The sequence below is a fragment of the Thunnus maccoyii genome, chromosome 8, assembly GCF_910596095.1.
Source record: "Thunnus maccoyii chromosome 8, fThuMac1.1, whole genome shotgun sequence".
NCBI classification, from domain to species: Eukaryota; Metazoa; Chordata; class Actinopteri; order Scombriformes; family Scombridae; genus Thunnus; species Thunnus maccoyii.
In genome coordinates, this window is record NC_056540.1 from 30,037,523 (window position 1) to 30,062,981 (window position 25,459).

At 41.2% G+C, this 25,459-nt stretch overlaps 1 protein-coding gene across 8 annotated transcripts in view; it reads left to right on the forward strand.

Moving 5' to 3' along the window:
- ppargc1b (peroxisome proliferator-activated receptor gamma, coactivator 1 beta) overlaps nucleotides 1–24,983 on the forward strand; it is a 108,027-nt gene extending 83,044 nt beyond the window's left edge. For all 8 annotated transcript variants that reach the window (XM_042418143.1, XM_042418142.1, XM_042418137.1 and 5 more), the window contains 9 exons: nucleotides 6,422–6,547; nucleotides 10,056–11,115; nucleotides 11,644–11,689; nucleotides 15,429–15,493; nucleotides 16,671–17,337; nucleotides 17,963–18,020; nucleotides 18,445–18,563; nucleotides 19,655–19,782; nucleotides 20,234–24,983. In XM_042418143.1, the coding sequence (XP_042274077.1) occupies nucleotides 6,422–6,547; nucleotides 10,056–11,115; nucleotides 11,644–11,689; nucleotides 15,429–15,493; nucleotides 16,671–17,337; nucleotides 17,963–18,020; nucleotides 18,445–18,563; nucleotides 19,655–19,782; nucleotides 20,234–20,325 (2,361 nt within the window). In that variant the 3' untranslated portion in view covers nucleotides 20,326–24,983. The remainder of the gene's footprint in view (nucleotides 1–6,421; nucleotides 6,548–10,055; nucleotides 11,116–11,643; nucleotides 11,690–15,428; nucleotides 15,494–16,670; nucleotides 17,338–17,962; nucleotides 18,021–18,444; nucleotides 18,564–19,654; nucleotides 19,783–20,233) is intronic.
- Nucleotides 24,984–25,459: the final 476 nt, after the last annotated feature.

The following is a 25,459-nucleotide window of genomic DNA, read 5'->3' on the forward strand; positions in this document are numbered from 1 at the left end:
TAAGAGCAAGAGCTGAAAAAGTATTTTCTATCCCCAGACACATGGCTCTCAGTCAACCGGTTGTTGCTTCATTCCTCTGACAGCTGGCAAGATAACACACTTTTTTTTCCGAAAACCTTCCTCGAATGCACACAGCCTCCTTTTTCTGTGACAAAATTGCATACTACTCCTACTGTTTCTGCTGCTGCTGCTGCTGCTGCTCCTGGGCTGTTACTACTATATTTTTCTACCTCTGCATCTGTCTCTATTGCAACTTCTGAAATCCTCTCCCATGGGCGTCATCTGGGTAACACCCCTCAGGCAGCAAGTTTATAACTGCCAATATAAGTCAAGCCTCCTGTCCCTCTGCGGGAATGTGGACTCTTATATATCCGAAGTTATGAGATGCATATTAGCGTTTACATGTCAGGAACACTGACACTTGTTTTTTTTCACTTACAGTCAACTTAAAATAATCATGCAAGCATTTGACAGTAGGGATTTAATTAAAATGTCCTACAATTTGTCCAAAATCCAGCAACAATTCTGCAGTTTTTCCTGATTTTAAACTGAGGGATCACTGTATCCTCTCTAATAACTACACCACCACTATGATTACTACTCACCTATAGCAACCGCTTACTGTAGTATTACACCATCCATAGTAATTGCTGTTTACACTACTGTAACTACCTATATTTAAATCTGAGCTCTTTCATGACCCTGTGTTTTTCTTCTGCCACGTTTATTAATGTTTTCCAATCTGGTTTCTTCTTCTCTTTGTCTCATTCCTATAAACTGACTCATTTGTAAAAGTTTTAAAATCATATTCCCCCGATTCATGGAATGATTCACTTGTGCAATGCAATATTTCAAAACTCAGTGATGCTCCAGTAATTCCAGGATCAATTCCAGGACACCTGACAACAGAAAGCAGGATATTCCACTTCAGCGTATATGAATCGTTTCCTCCCGCATCCTCGCTCAGTTTCCAATTTGCGTTCACTATCAGTATCAAAAATAGCAACCTGACATTCATTCTCCACTCACACAGAAAAGCCTGGTGTAATGACATTATGCTGTTTACTCTACTGGAGCTGCCAGATGTGTGTTTGTGTGTTTGTGTGTGTGTCTGTGTTTGTGTGTGTGCTTCATCCCCCTGTTTCCATCACTTGAGTGGTTTACTGTCACATGACTGCTGTCACTCATGTGTTCAGCCTCGAGTGCGGTGATGCCCTCTACTGGTGTGAAGTCAAACTGCAGATGACCTCCCTGAGGCAAAGCTGTCACCTCTGTGTGTGTGTGTGCGTGTGTGTGTGTCTATTCATGTACATACATCAGTCTGTTTATAATGGTATTAGTTTGATTGGATTAACACTGGAGATATCCTAATTTATTTTATTAATTGTCAATTTAATTAAATATATTAACTCGTCATAATTCTAAATTAAATTACATTTCTTTTCATTAATGTGATTTAATTTATACACTCATATTAACATAGATTTTATAAAAACAAAAAATGAATGTGCTAGAAAAAAATTATAATTACTTATTTATACTTATTAAAACAAGAAGAAAATACCTAAACGTTTGCACACAAAATACATATCTAGTAGATATCACTAATTATCATCTAGTCAAACTGATGTTAGAGAGTAGTATATATATATATATATATATATATATATATATACTTGACTAGTCATAAATGAATTGCAAATGCCTGTAATTTGAATCTGGTCAAACTCAAAATTGGTAAAGTTATATTTCCAGATATATCTACATGCCATAAAGTCACATGTTGACATAACTTGAATTATTGTTCTTATTAGTCAGATTGTAGTTGGAGATACAGTATATTGAATTATCATTCTGATTGATAACACTAATTATAACGTGTTAAAATGATTTTTCTGATATGTATAACTACATTAAACTGTGGTAAAGTAGTTTGTTCGTATAAGCCTTTAAACTTATTTGCAAATTACCAAAAACTGGATGTGCAAGTGTTTCTGTTGTCTCTGCTGTGTCTGTTTTTGTGTAGGTGCATGTCAACTCTTGTGTGTTTATGTACTGGTCATGTGTTAATTTGCATGTGCTTCCTGTTTTGAGTTTGCTTGTCCCTCTGTATTTGCTCCCTCATGAGTGTTTTCCTCTCCTGATAATTTGTGTTTGGGTCGACATTCACCTCCACGTCATTGTGTATGCGTCTCTCTACTTATGTGTCATTGTTCTTCTTCACATGTGTATCATTCATGCATGTGTAATTGCAAATGCATCCCTGCTTTTTATCTATGCGAGTGTGTGTCCCAGCACAGAACAAGGCCTCCATTGATGCTGCCAGTGGAGCTCTGGAAGTCATCCAGAGTAGAGCAGAGTAGAGTAGAGTAGAGTGTTTGAGGGGCCCGGATGCTAACGGAGGGTTTTCAATGTTTCACACAGACACAAACCTTCAGTCTCCTCTTTACTTTCCTCAATGGGACTCTAAGAGGAGCATCATCACACACTCTGAGCCAAGTTGGCTCGCCCACAAAGGGGCCGCGGTAGCCCCATTAGCGATGCGGGCGATCGTCCCGTTCAGTCATTTGACCCACATAGTATTCTGTGGTTACAGCCAGCTCTGTCGGGTGGTAATGTTGTACTCATTAAAGCATTACAGTACAGTAATATACAGTGATAGTGTTGTAAATCAAATGTGGTTTAGCTATGACCTCTAGACAATGATCAGAAGCTTAATGGCGAACCGCCGCCATTATAAACAATAAAGTTGTATGTTTTTCAAGGGAGCACCTTTTTATGCATTTTCCCTTAAAAAGCTTCAGTTTGATTTATGATGACCGTACTCTCTATCATGTTTCACATTACATACTCATAAAGAGGTATGCCAACCTTAAAAAGCCTATAAAGTTGTATTAAGAGGCCCTGTCAGATACTGTATATGTAGTTCCCCACATAAAGTTTAACTAGACGTGGGTCGGCAGGTTAGATGTATATTTGTAGATGTTCTGACACCATCGCTGAGGTCCAATGGATGATTAAATGTCAAATATAATGTCTAAATATATAACAAGCAGGCCTGATTATCAGAAACATTATTCACTTGTGTGGTATATTATATAACATTCACTTATTTTACAGGTAAATTTTAAGTGAATATAATCTGTTGAGGTAGATTCAATCGATTCAAGAATATGATCTCAAACTGAGTATTGTCCTCTTTAAGTTTGATGAACTGAATATTTTCCTTTTAACTCTCTCAACATCATTGCAAATGAGGGAAACCTCAGTGATTCATGAGGCTTAAATAAAGATTAGGGTTAGGGTTGGGGTTATGGGTTAGGTTGGGGTTAGGGTTGGGGTTATGGGTTAGAGTTATGGGTTGGGGTTATGGGTTAGGTTGGGGTTAGGGCTGGGGTTATGGGTAAGGGTTGGGGTTAGGTTTATGGGTTGGGGTTAGGGTTATGGGTTGGGGTTATGGGTTAGGATTGGGGTTATGGGTTGGGGTTATGGGTTAGGTTGGGGTTAGGGTTGGTGCTATGGGTTAGGTTTGGGGTTAGGGTTGGGTTTATGGGTAAGGATTAGGGTTGTGGGTTGGGGTTATGGGTTAGGGTTGGGGTTATGGGTTAGGGTTGGGGTTAGGTTTATGGGTTGGGGTTACGGTTGGGGTTATGAGTTAGGGTTGGGGTTATGGGTTAGGGTTAGGGTTGGGGTTATAGGTTAGAGTTGGGGTTGGGGTTAGGGTTAGGATGGATGTGGTTGAATGAATCAATGAATGAATTTGTTTAGCTAACAAGTTGAAATTATACCATGGCCACAGAAAATTATTGTTTCTGATTGTTAAAACAGTTGATGTCAACAGTTTAACCACATGAAATCAGTGCGGAAGTTACAATAAGCCAAAGTAACCATAGTAACCGTTGTGGAATTTCTGTAGTAAAGATGGATTCACAAAGAGCAAACTGTCTTTCAGAGTTTATTTAACACACATATGCATATATATGGGACTCAGAGTCTAAGTTAGACAGCGAGACCAAGAGCAACATCATTCACATTTATAGTTACAACCACAGCTGCCAGAGAATGTTATAGACCATTAGAATATACAACCATGGTAGCTAAATTATACAACAGTCCGCCCTTTGTTCATCACTTATCAGTGTTCTTCCTGGAGGAGTTCTGCCTCTGCATCCATATACTGCGAACTGGAAGTTGAAAGTGGAATATCATCCAAAATTGAACTGAATTGTCGAAGTATTTTCAAGTTTCTACTCACCATTAGAGACACATACAGCAGACTTTCAAGCTTGGTGATTGGATGATTCTTACTCAGATTTAATATGTATTTTTTTATGTACAGTCATGTAACCTCCATATTTTATCAAAAACACATATTTCTAACACAAATGCCCCTCTTTAGTACTGATGATTGAGCCAAGAGAGGTTCATGTCCTTTCTAAACCTTGGAAGTCCTCCAACTGTCAGTCACCAAGAAAATAGATGAGACTTTTACCTCTGGAACCTTGGACACCTCTACTGCTTATCTGAACACAATGAGATGTATCATTTATCAAAAACAAATAAAATTAACCAAACTGTAGTCTCTCATTTCAATCAAGATGGCCAAATCATATTCAATCCAATCGCTTTATTCATCCTCAGCAAGGACGGATATGTTTAGAAATGCAATCAGGTGCTCAGGGAGATGATGACCTCCAATATGGCTGCCTTAAGTGAACCCTCTGTATGCAGGGCCCCTTTGCTGTAAATCATTTGGGAAGCCCTGGTACAGCACATCCCACTGCTCCAATCCCGAATCCTATCACATCTGTATTTTCTACATCGTCTTCTCCTGGAGCAAACGCTGCACAGCTTAGCGGGGGATTTTCTCCCTAAGCTGATTTATATCAGCTGATAGCCCTGTCATGAAGCTAGGCACTGGAATGAATGGATGAATAGACAGATGAGAAAAAGCAATGAAAGGATAGTGGGGAATGAGGAGCGGTTGTGTTAATATCCATTTGAAAGGTAATACCCAGGGAAGGATTCAGGAGGCGTTTGCTCCCTGTTCCTTCTGTTGCATCTTCATCGCTGCTTCCTGTTTGATCTGAAGGAAAGGAAAAGATGGGAAGAAGGAAGGATGAGTGGAGGGAGAAGGAAAATATTTGAGAGGGATGGAGAGAGAGAGGGAAGAGGACAGAGTCGGTTTTAAAACACACAGGTTAAGATGAAGATGGGTGTAAAAGGTGGATGGAGATAAGAAGGACGCAGGATGAGAGATGGGGATGGCTTGCGGCGAAGATTTATGGATGAAAACAGGAAAAGAGCTGAAAGACAAGACAAGGACTAAAGAAAAGCTGGGGGGAAGAGTTGGAGATAGGTGATCGAGAAAGGGGAGGAAAGTAAGATGGAGAGGAGACAGAGGGAGAAGCAAACAAGACATCAGGAAGGGTGAAAAAGATTTAAAAAAAACATAAAGGGACTGATAGAAAGACAAGATGGAAGAATGGAAGCGAAAGGGAGGAGCTAAAGTCATATGCTCTGTTATTATACAGAAAGAAATGACTGAATCCAGCTCTTTAATAGAAAACGTGAACGTGCCATGTAGCTGTCAGCTTTAGTGATGTGATAAATGTACAGTATCATAACCTCGTGGCCTCCTCTGCACATTATTCCCTTGTACAAACATCCATCTGCAGGATGTTAAGAGCTGACAGAATATAGATTAGAAATTGGAATGAAAGGCTGAAAGAGCCAAATGGTGGACGCTTTCATTTCACAACTGACCGGTCTTAGTTTTTCAGCTTTTCTCATCTGAATAAAATGTGTAAAATGTTGCAAAATTCCTTTTCTTCCCTTCCCCTCCAATCATCTAACACAGACATTTTTATTATTTTACACATATTTTACACATCACATCAAGCCCAATCATAATCCTTCACCAAATTTGTAATCCTAAACCTTTGACTTGAACAGTGGGTCCAAAACTTGAGGTGGACGTGTATAAAAATGCTCCCTGAAAGTCAAAATCCAGGGCTTCATTCTGCTCTGAAAGTTACATCTACTTCCTCCTTAAACTGACGTCAAATTGTTCACACATGATCACAAATGGCCGTCCATTGGTAGCCTTTGTTGCTAAGGTTGTTCCAAGCGTCATTAACATTGTCCACTTGCATATTTCAAATCAGATTCAGGTGCAAATATGTACAGATGTATTTGAGAAGTTTCCATTTAGAGTAAAGAATGAGAAAAAGAAGTGAAATCCTACTACTACTACTATTTGTTTATGTAGCCTCTGTAGCTGCTGGATGTCTGCCAGGGGCACATCATGCAAAGATATACACCAGAATGTAAATATAGACCTGTAAATGTGCATAATATGTCCCCTTTAACCATGTCATGTCTGCAGCCTAATGTCTTTTACCCTCTTCTCTCTCACCAGCTGAAGAAACTGCTGCTGAGTCCTCCCAATGTGCCCACAGGCATCGATGCACACAAAGATGGTGTCAACGGGCATCGCTATAGCAACAGAAGCTTGCACCTACGGCCAGTCAGACCTCTGGTTAAGGTGAGGGATGAAACCCAGTGTGTACACAGGCAGAATTAGCTTGTTGAAGTCTTAGTTTCATGTGATTTATAACCTTTTTTTAAAGATATGTTTTTGGGCATTTATGCCATGCAACAAGGGTCCCTAGCCAAACCAGGGATGTTGCAGTTATGTGGCATGTGCAGTAAACACTTGGCTACCAGTGCGCATTTTAAAACTCTCCCCTCATCTATTTATCCTGTATCAAAGCTCCAGCCTTTTTCTTCTTCAGACTGTGAAGTAGAACTGAAGCAGTTTGTTCTGTTGTAACCCCAGACGTTCACACATCTCGATTCACTAGTTACTGCCTCATTCCCTGTGTCTTCTGAAGGCTGGCAAGATAACAAAATTGGATTTTTCCCCATCACTTCCACTCAGAGGTGGAGAGTTAACGCTGAAGTAATTCACTTTTGCATTCAGAGCCTGCAGTCGTCAGCATCCCCCGCAGCTGCGAAGGCAGTCCTTCAAACAGGTGTCTGCACTCGTTCTGCAAGTTAGCGTCAGACTAATAGATAGAACAGACATTAATATTTTATTATAAATCATTCCTGCATTATCCAGACATCTAAACCTGTCCACAAGAGTCTCAGTTGTTTGTTCAGATGCTTGAAGCGACCTACGATATGTTAACATTTTCCTGACAAGTCACCTCTTGTGGTCATATAAATAATGGCTGATTCTCTCTCAGTATGGCTGCAGAAGCTGTCAGGGAGGAGAGTCAGGACTGATGGCTGGATGAACAAAGTGTCTGACTTTGACACCAACAGTCCACATTGGTTTCTTTGAACCATGAAGACAATCTTCCCCAGTCAGAACCATCATATAGGTGGTTTTACATGCTGGTGCAGAGATGTGGTGAAACCTGCAACACCTGCCTTAAACAACATTGATCCCACTGATAGAAATCTTATTAGATTGGCTTTCTAGGGAGAGTTTTAGCATCATCAATCTTTAATTGCAGGTTGAGAGGGTTTTTCCCCTCGCTGACAACAAGAAATTGACTATAAAATTGTTGTAAAATTTAAAGAAAGCCTGGCCTTTTTGAATTTCCACTGGCTAAACCTTACGTCTGACAGGCCTTGAATTCTCATTATACAGCGTTCAGAGGTCCAGGAAAAAAATAGCAAAACTTTCTCAAAGTCCAGCCAGCAGTAGTCCAGCTGGAACGACAACAACAGTTTTTATGTTTCCGAATGATAGATATCTCATTTTAGAGTAAAAACTCTTCAGGCCTTCAAGCTCGCGGAGACCTTCGGCTGCTGCTTATGATAGATGTAGTGTTGGGGAAGAGAGGACATTTACAATGGCTACTGCTGTATGACTTAGCAGTAATTGGATCGCTGCTAGCATTGTGCTTCAAGTGGTCATTGATTACAACACTGGTCATTTATCTTGTACAAACATAAAACACACGGTGAGTCTTTCGCATAGCCTGCTGCTCCGGCTCAAGCGAGGAGGATACTAAATACTTGCAGGATGCAGCGTGGGGATAAGCCAAACCCCATATCCAAACAAACACATACTAACCTCGCCGTCACTGGCTGTGTGTGTGTCTGTGTGTGAGCTTTAGTAGCGTGGCAGATGGCGGGAGTATTGACTGACAGGGCAAGAGGGCAACAGTGAATCACAGTGTTTCTCTCTCTCCTCTCTGTATGAGTAATATGGAATCAGCCATTTCATTGCAGCTGCACGCTGAATCATCCCTCACAAAGTCGGAAGTAACGTATACCGCCGCGTGCTCAGCGTGTTCATGTATCCAATGGGCAGGAAATTGAAGATACATCCGTGTCTTCATGAGTCTGATTCTGTTTTTTTCAGCGGTTCATTTTTCTTGTTGCCGTGAACAACCGGAGACAGTGTGATGATGAGATGTTTCCAGCACAGTTGGTTAGAAAATGACAAATGTTTAATCTGAAACACCATCAATAGTAGTAAATGTTAGGTTTTAGTGTCAGTTCCTCAAAGTCACAGAGCGAAGGCTTCTTTCTCAAGTTGCCGTTTTATATCGATGTCCACTGGTAGAAGCTGAGATAGACCTGAATGTAACGCAGACACGACATGTGTCTCGGCTTAAAAGGCGTTCTTAGATGTGTAAGAAATCTGTTAACCAAGATAAAGTACATAAAGGTGATGAAGGGAAAGAGGGGGATGAAAATGTTCAACAATTTATCACAAACAAGTCCTTGAAGATCAGTTACATTAGTTTCTTTTCTTTGATTTTTATAAAAAAAATCTGGGCATTCAATAAAAAAATATATATTTTTCATTTTTAACCAGGACTTTCAATTTATGTTTCAAAATATATGTTTAATTTTAAAAATCTGTTATAAAATCAATACTTTTTTTAAGAACTTTGACTGGCACATAACCAGCTGCTAATTTGTCTTCTTTTCTGTTAGTAGAAGCATTTTCTGAGCTTCACAAAACAGCCTTCTTCACTACAAATTAACATCAAAATTAATTTCCCTTTCGGGGATAATAAAGTTAATCAATCAATCCATCCTCTCGGGGCAGAAAACACCTGGATAAGTGACATAAAATCAGAGTGAAATCAATCTGTTCCTGTGATAAAACAAAGTGACTTTCAGTGAAAGTTTGTAAAAATATGAAAACAAGCCTTACATACATTATTTAACACTCAGGAGTAGATTTTTCCTTTAAATCGTTCTCCACTCAAATATCTATTTTTCTCCTTGCTCCTATAGTTGGATGTTTGAGCTTCACTGTGCAGAGTTTTGATACTTGAAGGCTGTTTTCACATTTATCCCCTGAAAGTGAAAAGTTTCTCTGAGCTCATTAATAATCCAATTTTCAGGGGCGAACCTATGAGCAAAGATTTGTGACATCACAAATAGTTTGGAAGCCAATCCTGGTTTAGTATGCATTTTACAAAACGTTGATATGGAAACTTGAAGCCTCCAGGACACAAACTGAAAACTGACTTCTGAAATTTTCAATAAGGAAGAAGGAATAAATGTAATTTTAAGGATTTTAACAACATAATTGAACTTTTTTTTGTGGGAAAAACCATATCAGACACAAATTATTATTCAAAGCAGAGTATTTTATATACATCTTAAAACATGTCTGGAGGGGATCTTTAAATCTTCTTATCAATCAAGCTGGAAAACCCCCCAATTAAATGTCAGCTAGAGTCAAATAACTCACCAGACAGACTGAAACGGCTGGTTGCTGGAGGTAGTTTCACCCCCAGACTATCATTAACTTGCTATAGCAGCGTTAAGTTCTTGAAGTCTAATAGACAGTTCAGACAAACGTCAATTTGCTTCAGTGCCTCTGTATTTTCACCGACATAAGAGATTGCGTACATCGCCGAAGCAGGGAAAACTGGTGCTGTAGAGCAATATTTCTCTCTATTCAATAATAAAACATATTTCTGTGAATGTGTGGCAGCAGATGACTGTATTCTAAATGTTTTTGTCACATTTTGAGGGTGTTTTTAAGTATGTTTGCGTCTCCTCACCATCAGAGCGACCTCCCTCAGGAGCGGAAGCCCCGAGCGGTACGTCCGGCCGGCCGCCTGTGCACCGAGCTCCACCGCCACCTCACCACCGCCCAGGATACAGAGGACGCCGCGGCTCCCGACACGGAGGAGGACGAAGAGGAAGAAGAGGATGAGGACAGTGAGTCGGAGGAGGACGAGGAGGAAGAAGGCGAGGAAGAGGAGGAGGAGGAGTCTTCCAGCAGCGAGGTGGAGGGAGCGGCCGTCGTGGCCGCTGAGCCGGCTAAGCCTCAGTTCAGCTCAGAGAAAGAACTGCACTCTGTGGTGGAGCTGATCAAGTACATGCATACCTACTGCCTGCCCACGCGCAAGCAGCAGGGCTGGGAGCGCAAAGACCGCGACCTCTCCAGGCCGCGGGCTCGACCCGAGGCCTCCCGCCCGGCCGCCACAAACTCTCACAGCAGAGTCGTCTTGGTGGCCGCTCCCGGGACCAGTGGGGGTTTGGCTGGGACAGGCAACGGCGCCCCCAGGAGGCTCCCTTTTGCTAGGCGGAGGGAGATGAAGGCCAACTCCCTTCTCCGTGAGCTCCTGCAGCAGAGCAGCTCTTTCGATGTGAGCAAGCCTTACAGACTGCACAGCCCGCCCTACTCCCACTCCCACAGCCCCAACAGAGGAGGAATATCTGTTCCCTCTGCCTCGGCTAAATCAGCCCCAGCCCACTCCCCCAGCTCCTCCACCCCTAAACCTGAGCTTCGTAAAGACTCTTCCTCCCCCGAGAGGAGAAACTACTCCTCCGAGGCGCCTCAAAGCCCCGAGGAGATCGCAGAGGACAGCGGCTCCTTCTCAGTTCGGCGCTCCCGGCGCCTGGCTTCCTTCCCAAGCCGATTCGCCAAGAGGCTGAGGCCTGGACGGGCGAGGGAAGGCGAGGGGAAGGACAAGGAGGAGAGGGAAGAGGGACGAGCGGGGGTCAAACTCTTGCCGACCCAGGCCGGAGGGGGAACCACGACGGAGAAGCAGCCAGAGCAGCTGACGTCGGGCGACTGCAGCGCCGGTACGACGGAGCCGACCAAACCCTGCTGCCACAGCGGTGAGACCGAGGCTACTGTTCACACTTTTATATTCAATATTGTATAGCTGCTTGTAACATATCTTATTCGGATGACTCAAACTGTAATCCATCTTATATAAAATGACAGAGAGTAACAACAAAACTCCCAAAATATGAGTTTAGCCCATTTTTTGGCTGCTGTAGCACTGAAATGATGACAAATGTGACAAGTGAATGATGGAGGATTTACTTAATGTCCTCTGAGAGTTAAGTGTCGTAATACAAGTCAAATGTACTGTAGGTCTCATGTCTCAGCATCCAATTTAAAACATAATCCATGTAACTCCAAATTTGAGCACTGATCACACTGATTATTGAGATCTGAGTCACATATGAGATGGGAAAAATATCAGAGTTGAGACATTCAGTTGCATTTTGAACGTAGCCCAAAGATACAAACACACAAACAGCCAAACGATATCGTTTTAAGAAGAATCAGACACATTTTCTTGGCATGTATGTAATTTAATGCATGTGCATGACTGGCTTTTTTATTTCTGATTGCAGAAAAGCGAGCCTGCCTCTGTCTGCCTCTGAATCCCAAGTCCACAGGGTGAGCATCTCTATATAAAGTACCTGCTGTATTTCATCATACAGTAGTAAAAAGTACTCAATTTTTCATGCAGCATCTAGCCTGCGGTAGAGGAGTACTTACTGCTGAGAAATGTGGAAGCGTTCTTTTGTGAATGTCTTTTTTTTTTTTTTTTTTTTCCTGGCACTCATTCAGCTGTTTGGGTTGTTCACGATGTAGAAAACCAGCCGCCTTACAAGCTAAAGAGAGACCGATGATGTACTTTTACCAAACAATTCCTCTCAGAAACAGAGACGAAATGCATCAATAGTTCACTAAACTTACAGTTAAGAGCAGAACTTCTTCGGCATGTGGTGCAATTAACTTTGCAAATATAATCAAATCATCATAAACATACTTATTAAAAGCATCTTATTGATTACTATTAATAAAAATGTTTTTCTGTGAACAAATATTAGCTATAGCTAAACCACCATTCTCCAGAAATCACACTGTTCTTTCTGTTTCGCATTAAAATATGCAGCTGCAGGACTGACAGGTGAACAGTAGATGCCTCATTGGAAATCCTGCAATAGCAAACGTGCCTTTATTATAATGAAAAGTTACACTTGGGCCTTCATTTAAAATTCATAGAGCTGAATATTTGTACTTCACAACCAATACCAGGCAATAGGTGCGAATGTTAAACACCTTCTGCTTATTATTGACTTGTTTCAAGTAACAATTCAGTAAAAAAGTTTTTTTTTTTTTTAGGAAAGTTAACTTTTCATGTTTCCTTTTAAGACTGTACTACTACTTTTTACACAAGTATTTTTAGGGCAATTAATTTACTTTTAACTTCTCTACATTTGCCATTTCTACCTTCGTTACAAGTAGTCTTTTATCTATTATGCACTTTGCTACATTAAATGAAATTATCAGCTAATTATCATCTAAGCTGTGTGCTCACGGTTACGCAGGAGAGATTTAACAAGTCTCCCTCGCGGTACAAAGAGACACATGCTTGTGCCAGATATTAATGAGCTGGGCGAATGCAAGAATTGAAAAAATCAGGCAAAAACCTTTTTTAATAAAAGATTCGGTTCTATTAATGTAACTCCAGTAACTGCACACTGTGCCACTGGTGGCCATGTTGGAAAGCAGCTTGCATTTCACAAGCCGGCAGAAATATTTTCACTTTCCATTAACGGCGTATTAAAAGCGTATCTAGTCTAAGCAGAATAAATGTAGCTACACATGTATGAACATCTGAGACGATCAGCAGATTGATTCTTATTTATTAACAGAATCCTCTCGTTGCACAGAGCATGACTTCCTCTTGATGTCTTTTCTCTAATTCTCATTGGTTGGTATTTGTTTTATAGTCAGTATAGCCTGATGCTGAATTCATTAAATATAATAGTGAAACTGATCTCGGCTTTCACTCTGGCTACCAGTTGTCATTTATTCAGGGAACAATCATTGAGTGAGTGGATAAAACAGTCCTGTTGCAAAGGTCTCCCTCTATATATACTGTAGGCTTACTCTACTTCATTCAACAATGGGCTGCTCCCATGTTATTGCCACAATAATTCTTTAGGTTGTAAAGATTATGTTCATAGATGCTTTAGGAATAAGCATGTTGTATTGGGTGCCTGTCCTATTGGAGAAACCAAATCATAAGCAGCACCCTTCATATCAAAGACAGCGATTTGATTGGCTACATGTCCATATGAAGATAACAACAGATACAGGCAATATAGTGGTCTTATCAATACCTACATGTAGATTAGGAAAAAAAAGTAAAATAATTGTATTAAACAGGAATAGCTAAATTAGACATAATCAATATGCAAAGCAAAGTGCATTCCCTAGAAGTAAACATGTTGCACAGCGGCGGATGTAACACTTATTATTCTGAAAAGAGACTTGAGACTTGACTTGCATAAAATTACTTATGAAGATCTTTGGCCTACACACACTTAACAATATTAAAACACAAAGTAACTTGTAGTTTATTGACCAAGTACTTTTATACTCTTACTTGAATAGGTTTGTCAACTTTTACTTGAGCTAACATGTTCAGTACTCCACCCAACACTGTATACATTTAGTGTTATGTTAAGAACTCCATTTAAACCCAGAAAATCTCAATAACAAGAGAAACAACTGCAGAATTTAGCAGAAAAATCGGCGACGTTGTGACCTAGTTATGTTGTGATGTTCTGGTTCTGACAACTAGAGCCAAAGAGAATAACTTATAATATAAGCATATAACCCTACACATCCTTGAGATTACTTTGTTGTTTCTTTTTCCTTTTTTTTTTTTTGGGGTGCAGTTACTTTATCATCCCAGTATTTGTATGAACTTTTCACACATAACAGCAGAACATAGCGGGACTGTTTTTCCAGGTTGAGTTTCCACACTTAAGAGCCTCGACGTTAAGTTCAAAACGGAGTCAGCGTGAGTTATTATTCCACATTGCCGAGGAAATGCATTAAACATCATAAGAATAGTTTATTTATGAGTACTGAACGAGAGACGGATTCCATTAAGGAGCAGAGGATCGTTCCCGGCTATACTAATCTATAACGCCTGTAAACATGCAAATTAACGAGTTAATCACCTTTTGCTGTAATACTGAAAATTCGGCGCTAATTGATTTGATCCTATTTAGGTATTTGTGTTTCATTGTCTCGGTTATATAATCCCAACACTTCAAAATCTAGCAGTAGTCTATAATTCATAGATTAAGTAATAAGTGTTTGGCTGAGGAATTTGTCGTTGGCGGGGTGTTAATTTATATATTTATATTCAGCTTACTAGAAGCACATCTGGATCAGACCTGATTTTGAAACTTTGAACCTAAAAAGTTGTAAGTGAGTCAGAATATGGGCAAAATGATAAAAAAAAAAAAAAGACTTAATATTCCAAAAAGAGAGCTTGGATGGATTTTTAATGCATATCTGTAAGCATGCTTTGCAGTCGTGTCATGAATAATCTCATAAGACTGTATTCTAGTCCGAACTCGCAATAAGATAAACTAGATCCAAATTCAGAGATTTTTTTTATTCCAAGGTACTTAATGAATCAGGACCCCTGGCTGGCTTACTCAGATTTTAATCTGTGCCAGACAGAGTGCCCTCGCTGCTCTTACTTTTCCAAATTAACCTCCCCACCCATCCAGCCTCCGAACGCTGGAACTTCTCCAGCTCCGACCAGTCACACAAAGCTGAATGCTTTTCCTGTACAAACCTCTGGCATCCGTCCATCTTTCAAATGAATCTGTCTTCTGAAGTGCTCACCAAAAAAAAACTGTTGTTTTTTTTTTTTTTTTTAAATTTTATTCCCCCCCCCGTTCTCTGCGGAGGGTAAGTAATATCCCGCCTGAAGCCAATCCACTCGGCACTGCTCCTGCCTTTCATGGCAACCGGAGAAACAGAAACAGACAGCCAGAAATAGAAAGCAGAAGAAGAATAGGGGAGAGGACAGCCGAGTACATATGGTTGTTGTGATAAGAAACGAGGAGAGCCGAGAAATGCCAGTAGCGTTTACAGGGTAGAAACATAATTCAAATTCAGCAGACATCAGCTGAAACTGTGCAGTTTTTTTTTAAATTTTTTTTACTGAGAGCCTTTTTAAGGCCGTTATTAGATTCCTGTTGACGTGAATGTTTGAAACCTGCAACAGATTCCAACATGACGCAGCAATCTTTAATTTCTCTCTCTCTCTCTCTTTTCTTTTTTCATGTCTGTTTGTTTCTCTCTTTCCACCAAAAAGAGAGTCCCAGTACAGCACCAAGCCTTTTGAGCAGACGCTCAGTGTGGATCTGTGTGGAACGGCAGGTAAACACATCGTCATGTCTACTCGTTTGTTTGTTTGGATCTAAGCTGATGTCAGCTGGTTGCAGCTCTAAAGCTACAGTCATAAGGGGATTGTGGGACCAAATCTTATTCTATTTGGGATTAGAAGTAAGAGGTAGTAGTGTTTTTAATATAAGATACTGAAAATGCCTTTACAGCTCAGTGGAGGACTCTAACAATGAAAACTACTACATAGAGAGTTAATTACAGAATATAAATGCATTGAGTGGCTATTGCAGACCATAACTAGTATAAAAACGGAGGGTTCAAACTTTTAAAGTTCATATAACAGACTGTTTTCCACTTATCTAGCTGTGCAGAGAGCTTTAGTTTTATTCGCTAAGGTTTTGAAATATCTGCGTATGAGGTTTCTCTGGTGTCACCTCAGGGATAATAACATTTTGTTAGCGGTGCTCAAAGCATTGCAGAACAACTTTCCAGAAATAACGCCGTGGTTATTTTTGAAAGAATGAACAACTCTTATTAAAGCTTCTCTTTCCCACAGAAATAGTTCTGATGAGCTGTTGAAAGTTCTGTGGATTAAATAAAAAAAAACGTCAGTGTTTTGAGCAGCACAACACACAATTTTACTTATTGTTGTTTTTTTTTTTGAGTTGGCAGCAGGAGTTTTGAAAGTAGGTTTGTCAAAACCTTGATGCAAAACAATAAGAATATCTGCATGACCAGGCGGTGAAATAAAATGTTTTTGTTTTGTAATCTGTGACGTCTTTCCTTTTACCGGTCTGGATAGTCAACATGTTGTTCTGTCTTTATATGCCAACAGCTATATATTCAGGCTACTTCTGTCTCATACTGTAGGTTGTTATATTTGCTAGAATGAAGTGATATCGCGGTCCGATCATCAATTCAAATTAAGCAATTATGGTTTCCAAACATAAGGAATTGATATGGTGTGGAAATTATAAGTGGGAGACTGATCTCCTGGAGCTGCTGACTCACGGCTGACAGTAGTTCAACCTCAATTATATTATCCTTAAAGGGAAATTTGCCTTCGTAGATAGGGGAACATAGAATGCAAAACAGATGAAGATACATAACACAGCAGAATGAGATCAGTTTAAGGAGTTGAAGTGATAATTCAAAGCAGTTTGGGAGTTTGTATCCTGATCATTTGCGTATCTCTCCTTCCCCTCCTTAGGTCTCACCCCTCCCACCACCCCGCCTCACAAACCCGTGGAGGATGAGCTCTTCAAGCCAGCAGAGGGAGGAAAGGGCGGTGGTGGCGGAGGAGGAGGAGGAGCGGGCGGTGGCGACGGTGGGGGCAGCGGCGAGTCTGTCCACGCAGCTTCGAACGCCAACGTCGCCACCAAGGGCTCCTCTTGGCTGAGCCGCACCCACCACCAGCGGAAGCTTCCGGAGCAGACGGAGCTGTACGCCCAGCTGCGGCGCATGGGCCAAGCCGGCGACAGCGACACTCACCGCAACTTCGGCGACCACGACTACTGCGTGCTGAGCCTTGGGGAGAGCCGCAAGCGTAGCGCCGCTATGCTCGGCGCCATGTTGCAGGCGCAGGGAGGGAGCGACGGCGTTAGCAGCCCGGCGCCGCCCAAAGCGGCCGATGATCAGGTATCGGCGGACGAACACGGCAAGGAGAACGGGGAAAGGCTGGTGTTGTCGGAGGTCGCGGAACCGCAGCAGCAGACAGCGACAATTGTGATCTCATCGTTGCCGCCGTCCAACTGCCAGTTGGCAGCTGCCACGCCGCCGGCCTCGGAGGAAGAGGCGGAGCGCTCCTCGGCATCTCGCTCACCCTCACCCATCCTCCACCTGTGTCCCGACTCCCCCTCCAGCAAGACAGACTCTAGGTGAGACAGAGAGACAATGGGTGTTAGAAGCAGGAGGAAGAGGTGTGAAGATGTGGGTCAAGGAGATTCGATTAACAGTGCAATGCAGAGAAGGAAGTATTTAAGGGCATTTTAGACATGTATACACTCTATACAGGCATCTCTTTAGGACTATTTAGTGGAGGTTTCTCAGCATATTGTGCTACATACTACATACAGCATCTCTGACAGAACTTATATCGCCCAACCCTAGTCACAAGGTGCCAAAATAACAGACATATCAGGTCTTTTATGTTACATTGCAGTGACACAGCTAACTAACTGTGTTATTGTTTTCTAAAGAATTCAAGTGAAGTTCAGATTTTTTCCTCCATGTAACTCTGGACTGTCTTACATAGAATAAGGTCAGTAGTCATATTACTCCGGTCCATGAAAGACGATGACAGGGAGGAGAAAAAAAAAAAAAAAGAGGACGACGAACAGAGCGAAGCAATACTGCAGTCGGAGGGAGAAAGTCTCTCCTTTTTTTTTGCCGCAGTTCACCTGTTTCCTCATGTCTGACATTTCAGTTTCACCTTGTGTCCATCCTTATCTCACTTACCATCCCCTCTCTCTCTCTCTCCTTTTCTTCCTCGTCCTCCTTTAGTGAGAACTCGGAGATCTGTCCTGACGACAAGCAGAGGAACAAAGCCAAGTCTGACGAGGTACAGAGAACATTCATGCTCTACCGTCTCTGTCATACTGCACTACTGTCGAATTAAAGAAACTTTTTTTTCTGTCCTAAAATCAAAAAAAGAAAAAACTTCCCTGAGCTCACCCGTGGCCTTGGCATTAAAAACACACCTAGAGCAAATAGATTAAGCCCCAAAACATCCAAGGATGTTTTTTGATACACAGTTTTGGATATGTAAACACACATACTCACACTGATAAGGTATAATGTATTTTCGGATGCATATTGCAGCAAGATCAGAGTAACAGACTGCATGTAAATGAACGCTGGGGCATCTGAAGTGTTGCGCCTCAGGATGCCACCCTACACTCAGCCTCCCTGCTTCAGTTCCCACGTCAGTCTGTATTCTGTATTGTCCTTTGTCCTGACTGTTGCCATGGTTTCCCTGTTGCCAGGACAACTGCCAGGTGTTTTACATCCACAACCTGCCAAGCAGCGTGACCCAGAACATGCTGAGGAAACGCTTCCAGGTTTTCGGCAAAGCAGAGGACTGCAAAGTCATCATCTGCAACGAGTAAGTGTCCTGATCTGGATTAGTGTGAAGAGAGGACATATTGGAACTTTTTTTCTTTTTTTTTAAGGGTACAACTAACTTTGTCTTTGAGATGAGTTGCAGTGTGTGTGTGTGTGTGGGGAAGTTGCACAGACAGTTTAAAGTGCAGACTGTATAATCAGATGGAAGTATCGCAGTCAGATAATGTTGCAGTGTCATTAGATTATACAAGATTGAGACATTAGTGCCTGAAATGAGTTACTCAGATTGGTAAATGAAATGTAAATAGCGAGTCATCAGACATGCCTGTCCTAATTCCCCCAGAGTAATCTGTCAACCTGTGGCAAACAGCGTTGAAATGGAACAAACACAACAAAAGATGATGAGAACATAACGGTATTTGTTGGAGTATTTTAGGGAACAGCGTTTTTTAACTCCACTGTATCTCTAAAGATCTTTACTTACTTTACTTTAAAACTATCATGGAAGTCAACTGTTTTCAATTCTTCGTCTTAAAAGTTTGAATACTTGAACTTCATGTGGAAACATATGAAGCAAACTAATGAGACACCTAACTTCTGTTTGGAGTTACCATCTTCCTGGTTCCTCCAGGTGCTCTAGTCTTCATACATCCCTATTGTCCTTGACCAAGGTACTGGCCTCATGACTGGAGTTGGCCCTGGGCTTTGCACTGTTACTGGCCACTGCTTGTAAATAGTGAGGACGGGCAAGTTACAAAAGGACAAATTTGCTTTTTCATGGGGGCTAATTTAGTAATGGTGTCCTCTTTTTGTAGCAAACGAACCCAAACATTTAAAGTGTGAGGTGGATTTTGATGTTTTATTGGTTTGCATTTGTCCTGTTTGTCACTTATTTTTGATATGTGTTCTCATAAATACACATCAGACATCAGTCCAGGTACAGATCAAAGAAGTGTTTTTGGCTTCATTTCTTAGTTTTCAATTTGCGCATCCACATGGGATGCATATAAACGGTTTAGCGTCCTCTGTCTCTACAGTACTAACATCACTGTGTACCTTTTTTCATCTCCTCAAAAGCAAAGTGTCATTAAACTAATGCATGTGTCTGTGTCTGTACCTGTCTGGTTGTAGGGAGCGTTGTGGGGTGATAAAGATTCGCCAGGCGGGGGTTCAAAGACACTGGAGAGAACGGGAGACCGTTTTCCAGAATGGACCTGCGGGCCTGAGGAGGCTGACGAGGAAACGCTACATAGACCTTGGTAATGAACACACACATTGACACAAGGTTAAAGGTGTCTCAAATAGTAAACCAAATGTAACAGGTAACTCTGGCAGCCCCTAGTGGCAGCAAAAAGATAACTTTTTATGTCAATTTGCTTTTAGCCTGTTTTTGCAACATCTGTGCCAAATACGTAGAGCAGGAAGCTTGATCCATAGTGACTGCTAGTGTGTTGGGTAGTGCCTGCCACTGGTAGTAGCTAGTTTTGTTTGTGACTAAAAAGAGATTTGTCAAATGGTTTGGAATTCACCATAGCTGAACTCGACACTGTGGTGTGCAAAAGTGCCACAGGAGTTTACTTCACTTCCTCACTGGACTGAAGCAAAGTTCATCTGAGGTTTTTTTTAAGTTTCCATGAGAAAGTTTGAGAAATGTTCCTCTCAAAGATTTGATTTGGACTGACACAACTATTTTCCTTTTTCCTCTTTTAGACGAGGCAGGTCCGGGTCCTGTCAAGAGCAAGTATGATGCACTGGACTTTGACACTCTGCTGAAGGAGGCCCAGAAGTCCCTGCACCGCTGACAGCACAGCACCTCTGACTGGCCAGCCTTAGTAAACTGCAGCAACACCCCTCCAACAACACTGCTCTACCCTCAGACAGGCCTCTCAGTACCTTCATGCAAGGCAACCTCGCAAGATGTTTACATTTTTACCATTGGAATAAAGTAACGATAAGGACCTTGTTTTTTAAGTTTCTTTCACCGGAGGATACTGCTTAAAAACGAGGAAGCCACTGGGAGTCCGGAGGAGTTAAGAGACAATGGAGGAAATAGGACTTAACAGCAATGGTACAACAACTACAAATGATAGTGATACAGTTCTCTGCTGAACAACAATAACAACAAAGCTGCTTCTTCCTGTCTGTGTTGGTGACATCACCGCCCCGCCTTGGAAGAGCGGGCGTGAGAGACGTCTGTAGCAAATCCTTGCTATCCTTGCGTTGCGTTGGTCCTCGTGGTGTGTTTCTCTGCGTGTGCGTGTTCTTTGTTCTGTTTGTTTTGTAAAAAAAAAAAAGAAAGAAAAGAACTTCCCTCTTTCCGGTCACGGTCGGTGAACCTGCAAGCTGTGTTCACCATGAAGTTGTGCGGTTGTATAACCAGAAAAAAGGAAAAAAAAAACAACAAAAAAACAAAAACCCTGCTTTGTTTTAGCGAAAAATTGTGGATGTTATAAATTTTAAAATCTATTGTGTGTGTGTTATGGACAAAGAATATAACGAAAAACATTTAACGTTAATCATTTGATGACTGATAAAGTTTACAAATCTAAAATGAAGAAGAAAAAAAATCATTTTTTTCTTTTTTGTAATTGTAGTGCTTCCTTGATTTGATCTATGCACTGTAAGGAGGTAAATGTCTCCGCTGTCCTCCACTTTCCCCCCTCTCTAATCTATAACTCTGCCATGCTGACGATTTTGGCTTCTGCTACTGGCTGCTGCAGGCTATGTTTGGTAGGCGTGTTATACATAAAGACCCCGACTCGGATCTGGGAAAAACATCACCTCAAAATCGTTTGTAACCCATTCGAGCTGAAAGCAGTTATTGGAAAAGCACTTAGCTGAACTTATTATTTATTTGCATAGTCAAACTTTCTATTAATTGACAGTGATGGGTCTCAAAGAAGTTTCAAGTGAATTGAATAAATTTACTGCCTGGGCTAAAGCAAATCTTAGGGTTTGGGCTAATGTTACCAATAAGGGTTGGGTTAAAACAGGAGTTTGGTTACTAAGAAATGGGATTAAATTAGGGTTGGAGTAACATCAATGGAGAGCTACCAGAAGTAACGCTTTGTTTTGAAATAAGACAAATTTCTTCATGGTTATACCAAAACTTACTAACTGGAACGACAAAAAAAAAAGTTTGCACTTCATGGGTCAATTCCAGGCAGATCTTTTTTCCACATCTAGTGGGGTCTTGATGTATCTCTGATAGGGTCCCACTGAACATGTGTCCCATAAAGGCTGCAGCCTAATGACACCCCTCGAATGCCACACCCAATGCAATAGTTACTGTTTACATTTGGACTGCAGCAAGCAGGACTGAAATGGGGAAAAAAAGATGGTGGCCATTGGCGCTTTTACACCATACTCGGTTCATTAATGAACTCACACATCGACAGTTTGTCAAGACTATCCCAGTCCGATCTTCTTTCACATAACAGTCATAACGTAGCAAAGAACCCGGAAATATATCACAAGTATTTGATTCATCCAGAAATCAGTTTTTTCTTGGCATTGTTGCTTGATGTTGGGTTTCAAAAAGGACAATAAGATCAATCTGCTCCTCGTAATCCACTCATGCAACATTGCCATAGCTAGAAGTAGGCAAATCTGTTGGTTCAAATGGAATGTATTCAAGAATCTGAATGTAATAATAATGTTTTCCCCATTTCTGCTTGCCCAAAGATTGTGGAGCTTTTTGGTGCTTTAAAAAAAGGTAGACTTGCTTAGTCATCCGACTGACCGCGCGCGGCCGATTCTGGCGTGAAGCGCAGTCCGGTTAGCGCCTGTTTTACATTCCTGATGCAGCCAGTAGCACGCAGCCGTGAAAAGGGAGAGAGCCTCCAAGCCTGCCAATCCTGTGGCACCAAATTGCCACCTACAACACAGCCAGGGAACGAGCAAGGGATGGGCTTGAAAGAAAAATAAGAGCAAATCGGGCCGAGAATCAAATTTCTCGTCCGGGAGGTACTGTATCAGCTGAGCATCTCTACCTCACATCTATCATCTCTGCTCTCCTTGTCTTTTTATTTCCTCTTTCTACTGGATGCTCTCCCCCCCCTCCTCTTTTATAAGTCTCGCACTCTTTGTCTTGTTTTTTTGTCCAGCCCATCCTCACAAGAGAAACGACAGTATAGTGCTAAAATTCACGCCGGCAAAGAACGACCTATACATAACATTTATGCCATCTAGTGGCCGCAGTAATTATCACACGGTTTGGATGACGTTTAGATGCTTTTGCCTTATTAGGAGGAGGCGGATGGTGGATGGCTAGATAGTTGGATGGCAAAAAGTGGACTTAGCTGTTCGCTTCCTGTTTCCAACCACGAGTCGGGACATTTTCTTAAAAAAAAACAGTAACGTTGTGGTGGTTACTGCTGCCATGACAAAAAAGATAGTAGTAACTTTAACCAATACATGTTTCAAGTGATCATTTTAACCCAAACCATGATCTTTCCCTAACCCTAACCAAGTGGTTTTTGTGCCTAACCCTAACCGGACCTTAACCACAGTGTTGACACACCCTAAACGATTAATTTTCAAGGATGATTTGTAACGTACAGCAGCTAAATGCCATAAATGTAACTATAGATCAGTTTTTACTCGGTGAATTTTAGACCTATGCTGTCGTTTAATTATGAGAATGTGCTTTTTTTGTCAGAAATGGTCTGTGTGAGAGTTTCCCCAGCTGATGGTTGGTTATGAGTACTTGGGGGGGGGTTGTGTTTGGGTTTTTTTTATACAATGACTCCTACCACAAAACCCCTTGCGAGGGGAATAATCCCTCTTCTCTCTCTTTCCTTCGCTTGCCTCATAACGGTTTCAGCGTGTCCGTTTCTTGGAGTCTCGACAGTGTGTCCTTGTGTATCTGCGTGTTTCGTCTTTGTCTCGTGTTTGAGTCGGACACTGCTTACGCTTTGCGCGTCGGTGAGGATGGGTCGGGAGAGGTTGAACATTGACTTGGTGGTTGGTTAGTCCTTGAATGTGCTGAGAGGGGAATATTTCCAATCTTCTCCCCCCTTGCCCTAGTTTTCTCTTATTCAGGGGCGCACCATACCTCCTGATTTCACTGCTTCACCTTTCCTCGCCCGGGAATTTCAATAAAACGCAGCCCGACTAGCTCTATCTTTAACTATCGCTTTCTGTCTCTCTTTGGGTTCAAGGCCTTGTTTCCAGGTCGTCCCAAAAACCCCCGGTAAACTCCCCCTCTTTTTAACAGATAATCCCTCTTTCCCCAAACCTCTTTCTTGTCCTTTCCTCTATCTAATCAACTCCTCGGTAACACACACAAAAAATTGAATGTTTACATCACTCGATTCTCCTTTGACTTTATTAGGAACGCACACTAAGTACAAAGGCGCCTTATTCAGTGTTTAAAAAGAAAAAAAAAACAGGAAGTGGCCCGGAAGGACGAACGTTCTCCGGGTTTACTGATGTCCAAAACTAACAAAAACAATTTAGTGCTATACATACTGATTGAGAAACAAAGGTGTCAATGTTCAAAAAAAAAAAAGGAAAAAAAAAAAATTGAAATTGTAACAAAACTAATCGCAAACAACTGAATGAGTATTTTGTGCTTAGTATGTATACTACTAAAAAGTGAGAGAATGTGCTGGTTTACATATTAAAAAAAAGAAAATATAATATATGAATATATAATGTGTACATAGCACTATGCCTCGTTGTAAACATAAAATGTATTGTGTGTTTTTTTTTTTGTTTTTTTTTAAAAAGGTGGCGGGTCACAGTCGATTGCTAATCAGACAGGAGACGGTCAGGTCGGTTTTGTTTCCAATGAGTTAATGTTTGTTCAGTACAGGGAGGAAATGAAGGGAAAAATGACATTGAAATGACTTCACACAAAGTCCAACACTGTTGTAAAAGACAGAGAGATATCCCTTTAGACTATCACACTAGAAGGTTCTATTACTTTGCTGTTTATGAAATGATTAAATATTTTTTGATGACTTCTTTTTTTTTTTTTCTGTTTTCTTAAAAAGCAATTTGAGATGCAATACATAATCTTTAAGACAGCCTTTTCCGAAAAACTGAGGTAATAATATACAGTGTATATGGTTGGTTGTTGAACCAGAACACGGGCAATCTTTGAGCTGCAGATTCAATAGGCTACTGTACTGTATGTAGACTGCTGTTAAACACAAAAAAAAAAAATCATAAAAACAAACTACAGGAAGAATGTGGTCAGTTGTGTCGTAAACACATAACATGTATACAAAATGCATTGTACTAATATACTCTTGCACAAGTAACGTCCCAAGTAGTGAAATACCTTCACAATATTTTCCTCTCATTGAAAGGAAGCTGTTGTAACTATGTTATTACCACATTTTGATGGTGCACAGGTTTGGTAAAAATCTGAGTCGCATTGGACACTTACTTGTATTACAGTAACCGCTAATAACTATACATGTATGACTCTGGTAAAGGAATGTGGGAGGGAGGAAAAGAGGAAAAAAAAAAGAAAGTTGTCACTGGTTTGACCCCGTTAAATATTTTCAGACTAGTTGATACACATGCAGACGCTGTAGAAATCCCAGTTTCTGCTGCTGCACCTTTACATCACCATCAGAGCAGAAATCGTCTGGGGAGAGACGTCGGTTTTGTGTTTGCAAGATTTCGCGGCGCTAAAGCAGGATGGATGCAAAGTAAAGCATGAAAGTGGCCTGACGCGACAAAAAAAAAAATTGTATGTATGTGAAAAGTATGCTGTCCTAGAATGCAAAGTATGTGCTGCATGTACAATAAGCACGTTTCTCCACCACCTGAAGGAGACGTGAAGTAGTTTTTACACTGAAATAATGTGAGTGAAACTACAAAACTGAAGCCAGGCGTGAGCGGTGGGAGAAATTTTGCCTTCAAACACATGGAAAGTTTTCACATTCTGGTTGTTTTTTCTTACTGATGACCAAAATGTTT